The 5,435-nt window shown below is 40.4% G+C and overlaps 1 protein-coding gene across 1 annotated transcript; it reads right to left on the bottom strand.

Annotated features, from left to right (window-relative positions):
* Positions 1-518: 518 nt before the first annotated feature.
* On the bottom strand, positions 519-3,138 carry LOC122073358 (heavy metal-associated isoprenylated plant protein 37-like). Its single transcript, XM_042637963.1, has 3 exons — positions 2,705-3,138; positions 2,484-2,559; positions 519-1,812 (listed from the first exon to the last, which is right to left on the bottom strand). Exons 1-3 carry the CDS (start codon positions 2,741-2,743, stop codon positions 722-724), a joined length of 1,206 nt encoding a protein of 401 aa, XP_042493897.1. The 5' UTR covers positions 2,744-3,138; the 3' UTR covers positions 519-721.
* Between the last annotated feature and the right edge of the window lie 2,297 nt (positions 3,139-5,435).

Consider the following 5,435-nt stretch of genomic DNA (forward strand, 5'->3'; position numbering starts at 1 on the left):
TTTCCTAATTAGTCAATATAAGTGTAAAAAATCAATGAAATTTGGATCTAAAAATCAATGATCTATTGGCATCAAATGTGGTTATAGCAGACTACTTTGTCAATTAATTCCCATACCAAGAGACTCTCTGCTACCCTTTATGATGAAGAACTTTGTAATCTGTTTTGTTGAGTTAATTTTGACCTTTTTAACACAAAAACTTTCCCTTTTTTTATTTTTCCTATCTGAATTTTAAGGGTTCAGCAGCCTATCCCATTTTCTAGGGCTCAGGACAAAATTCAATTGGGATCCAATTAACTGAGGCTCAGAGTTCATAAACCTAATACATAAACCCAAATGTTCCTTACTCCGTATCATGTCCACTGAGACAAGGATGGAGTAAATCCTGACATATTGTCTTGTGTCAGTGAAAAATAATCACATAAGTTGACACATAGAACTTTCCCTTATCCAGTTATCTTGAATTCCTCCAAGGCCACAAACTACAGAACAAAACCCAGAAACAAAGAGAAAAAAAATCCAAACAAACCAATCAACTCAATTGCAAAGAGAAATAAAAACATCTTTATAAACAACCTATACTTCAAAACTAAAGAAAATACATCAATCAGAGGCATCCATATACTGCCCTCCATCAAAACTAATAATACTAACAGCAATAATAATTCAACAGTTATCCTCTTCCCTCCTCTTGCTTTCTCTCAAATGGACCATGTTTTCTTTACATAACAACACAGCTGTTCGGGTTTTCATCACTAAACATATGGGTTGCAGAGTAAGCACCATTGTTGTCTGGTTGGGGGCTTGGGTAGGGATATGGGTTGTAGTAGTTATTGTAGTAATAGCCAGTGCTAGGAGAGATGCTTGGAGATCTATTGTACATCATCTGGGGCTGCTGCATATACCTTGCCTCATTCATCAAGTTCATGTTATTCCTGTTCTGCATGTTCATCATTGATGGATGATTGAACTGATAACCCTGCAAGTTGTTCATCGTGGCTGATGGCTGATGCCCACCAGTTGCATACCCAGCAGCAGCAGCTGGGAATCCAGCAGAAGACCCCTGGAAGCCATTGCTGATCTGGGATTGAAACCCTAATCCATTCCCTCCAAGGCCAGCACCAGCTCCATGCCCATGTAGTCCTGCTAACATGGCATTGATTTCATTTCCTTTTCTAGCATCAACTGCATTTACATGGCCACCACTCAAATGGGCATTGTTCATCTTGGCAGCAGCTGCTGCAATGTTCTTCTGATCCATAACCATATTTTGGTTAGGGTTTCCTCCCCCATTACCTCCACCACCCTTCTTTCCAGCTTGCCCGTTTCCGCCATTGTTGATTTTACCATTGTTGTGAGTGGCCACTGAACCATTTTTCTTGGAATTGGCCTGCTGATTGAGCAAACCAATACGGCTGGCTTTCTGTTGGAGCATCCTTAACTCTTCTTCAAAATCATCATCTTCATCATCACCATCATCATCACAATCGAGTTCATCTTCAGAACTGAATGCTGGGTACTTATGCTGGTTTTTGAAGGCCTGAAGGCCCTTCATCAGACCCTGCTTTTGGCCTTGGCCATTCTTGTTATCTTTGATGCAATGAATCTGCTGGTGCTGCTGCTGCTGATGCTGCTGCTGATGCTGATGCTGCTGCTGCTGCTGTTTCTGGTTGTGGTTGTGGTTGGATTTTGCAGACCAAAGCTCTGCATGTTTACCTGATCTCACCAGCTTCTTAATCAAAGTTGCAGGATCGACACTTCCAGAGACCGTGACCTTTTGTTGCTCTGCATCTATGCTTACTTTAAGAACACCTGAAACCAAGCAAAAGAAACAAGTTAAAAAGAATAATCATAGACAGTTTAAAATTTAAAGTCAAAAGTTACAAGCAATATGAATAGTAATACTGCAAGGCACGGAGAAGAATAAGAAACAACATTTTGATGTTATCACAGCTTTCCACTGTTTTCTGTCCTGAAGAAGGAGAAGAATAAGAAACAGCATTTTGATGTTAGCACAGCTTTCCACTGTTTCTCTGTCCTGAGCTTCTTCAGTGCCAGGAAATTCAGTTCTAAAACTGAGAATAGTCTAATCTTCCAAACGTTTCCAAAAATATTGGTAAAAACACTCAGCATAAAGTTTCAATCAACTAGCTCCTTAAATTCTTCTTTTTCACATGTTAAGACTATGGTACCTTTTTTTCCTTATTCTGGGTATCATAGACCATGGAATCCTTTTTGAGCCCCATAGTTGATACCAAACTGCAGGCCAAAGATCCACACTACCACACTACCACACTACTCTCTCTCTCTCTCTCTCTCTCTCTCTCTCTCTCTCTCTCATTTTTAACTTATGTATATGAACAGATCACTACCTCCTAAGCTAAGAAGACAGTAATGGATGGAGGGATCTCAGCATTTTCAGCCAAAATCCAGCAAATGGTAGCAAGAAACAGATGTCAAAAGCAAAAAAACAGGGCGGGTACCTTCAATTTTCTGGAGGTGTTTCTTCACTTTCTGCTTGCATCCATCACAATGTATGTTCACTTTGAGAACACACGTCTGTAAAATGGAAGCAAAAGAAACAAAAACCCAAACACAAACAAGAAGCAAATTCTCAGTCAGGAAAAGACCACCGCCCACCTTTGTGGTTTTAAAAAACAACGACCCTCAAAAGAAGGGAGAGAGAGAGAGAAGAGAAAAAGACCTGGATCTTGAGGAGCTTAAAGTCTTCATCTTTAGTCATTTCTTCAGTTGTCTGCTTAGGTCCCAACTATCACTCGGCGGAAAAAGAGGAAAAAGAGGGAAAAACTATGGTGGTGAAAAGGGTTGGGTGGGAGGTTTCTTGAACGGACTCTTCCTCCTCCTCACTTGTTCTTATCAGCAAAAAACCAATCAAACCCACATGGGTCTCAAGGTTTAAGAATTAAAAAACTCTAAATAAAAGAAAAAAACACTTTCACTGAGCATATGCCAAGTACAAAACAACGCCCAAACAGAGGAGAAAAATCTCAAAATAAGAGACAGGGTCACAGGAGACGGTGGAGTGGGGGAAAGAGAGATAGAGGGAGGGTGAAAGTCAGAAGGAGAGGGAAAATAGGTGGACTCTGGACTCTGGACTCTGGACTCAGAGGGAAAATAGGTGGACTCTGGACTCTGGACTCTGGACTCTGGACTCAGAGGGAAAATAGGTGGACTCTGGACTCTGGACTCTGGACTCAGAGGGAAAATAGGTGGACTCTGGACTCTGGACTCTGGACTCTGGACTCAGAGGGAAAATAGGTGGACTCTGGACTCTGGACTCTGGACTCTGGACTATAGCAGCTACACTGGTGTGTAGAGAGAGAAAGAGAGAAAGGGAGAAAGGGATCGGACCTGTAGGGTAGGACTTGGAGGGGACTCTGTGATGTGATTTGACAATATATTAAATCCTGAAGAAGACAATAAAGAAAGGAACAGTGACTTGACAGGCCAACTTCTTTGGGCCTGTCTCCTCTGTCACATGTTACCCATTTTCTCGTGAGAATCAATTTGTTTTGTTTAAAAATGAGTAATTACTACTTACTGTAATTTTGAACTTCTGAGCAGTTGAGCTCGCTTCACCATATATTATTAAGCTACTTCCTCAGTTTTTTAGTGGTAGCAGTGCTTAAGATCATATAAACACCACATTGAATTTTGACCATTGATTTTTTTATAATTATTCTAAGTCATCGATTGCCCTCATGCACTTATTAGGGCTTTCTACTTCTCTATCCGGTTCCCTATCATCTACAAAGCCTTCTCTTTTACATCTCTCTTGAAACCACCTTGAAACCCAAGCCACTCTCGTGAAGGATGAAGACACCAAAAGAACATTTTTCATCTCAAAACTCAAATCCTCTTAGGTTCTCCCCCAAACCCTCTTATGATCTCGCTTCCCCTCCGTCTATGTGATTTTGACTCTGCAACTAAAGCAGCGTTGTGCGATCTGTAGAGATGGTTGCTTTGGGTTAGCAATGGGTTTCTCAAGTCAAGGTGGAACGCAGTAGCTTTCAACGACCCTTTTTTCTTCCCCAAACCCTCTTTTGTAATTTTTTGTCCCGACTTTCATCTGTGATGAATTAAGTATATGGAATATATTTATAGAGTTTAAAAGGATGCATAGTGGTTGTAAGGTTTTGTGATCTCAAAGTAATGAAATTTCCTTTATGGGAGTCATCTTCTTCTTTCCAAATTTTAAGGACTAAAATACCTCTCACTCATGAACGGATTGGTGGTGATGTCTATTGCACGACCTATTCATAGGAAGGATCCGCTATGGTGGAAGACCTAGCGCTGTTTGATAACGTTTCTGTCATTTCTGTTTCAAGAAACGGCAGAAACATAAATTTTCGTTTCTAGAAACAGAAACAGAATTGAAGGTGTTTGATAAGTCATATTTTTAGAAGTCGATGGTCACCAGTGAAAGAATTGTCACAAGTCGTTTCCAGAAACGACAACTTGTTTCGTCTAGGTCGTTTTATGAACCATAAATAAGTACAAATTTCTATTTCTATTTCTAAAAATAAATGAAACGAAACAGTTTTATTAAATGTTTTTTGTTCCGTTTCTACTATTTCTGGAAACAAAAAAGGCAAAAACGCGTTTCTTGAAACGTTATCAAACGGACCCCTAGTTTTATTTGTCAGAGTTCACCATTTGTATCAAGTTCGTTGCTTATACTATTCCCTTGGACCGTCCAAGTTTTCAGGTTTGTATATAAAAAATAAAAAATTTGGATAAACATTTTTTTTTTATTGCAAGCTTCTAAGAATGGGAATGAGGTCGATTCGGGTTGGATTAAGTTGGATGAACCAATTGCTTAGTTCCGACAGTGATTCTAGGCTTTTATATTGGGAGAGTAAACACCTGGGTGGAGTGAAGCAGATTTTCATTCACCATTGCCCTAATGTGTGCCACCATCTTAGCTTATTGCTGGGTTTTGGCCCGAAATATGTGATGTCTACTTGTCTACAAAAGGGTGGTCTCAGAGCTCAGGCTGAGTTTTTACAATTTAGACGGGTCCTTGTGTTAGAGCCCCGAGTGGACCTTGGATTGGATAGGAATGGAATCGCTCTCCCTTGGCTAGGTTCAAGCTACCACGGTGAGCTCAAGCCTACCTAAGTCCAACCTGTTAAAATTTCTAGGTCAGAGTTGAGGTCTTGGTCAGAGTCTGACTCACTTCGGCTTAACTTGCCTATTTATATCAGTACCTAATGGCGCATCCCTACCCCAAGACACAAGGTGGCGAGAAGACCCCCTCCTAGTTGGATAGATGTACGTCTCCTTTAGTTGGTCTCCACATTGATGCGGTGATCATACGACCAGATAGTGATCCCAACCCTTTTTTCTACTAACAAATCCTATCCATATTATATAGTGATCAATTCGTATTGATTACGTATCCATACGAATTG

This window comes from Macadamia integrifolia, chromosome 1 (assembly GCF_013358625.1).
Source record: "Macadamia integrifolia cultivar HAES 741 chromosome 1, SCU_Mint_v3, whole genome shotgun sequence".
NCBI classification, from domain to species: Eukaryota; Viridiplantae; Streptophyta; class Magnoliopsida; order Proteales; family Proteaceae; genus Macadamia; species Macadamia integrifolia.

Coding starts and splice junctions, on each gene's coding strand:
- LOC122073358 (XM_042637963.1), bottom strand. CDS start 2,743: ATGACTAAAGATGAAGACTTTAAGCTCCTCAAGATCCAG. Junction 2,560..2,704: donor TTAAGCTCCTCAAGATCCAG/GTCTTTTTCTCT, acceptor TCCATTTTACAG/ACGTGTGTTCTCAAAGTGAA. Junction 1,813..2,483: donor ACACCTCCAGAAAATTGAAG/GTACCCGCCCTG, acceptor GCTTGGTTTCAG/GTGTTCTTAAAGTAAGCATA.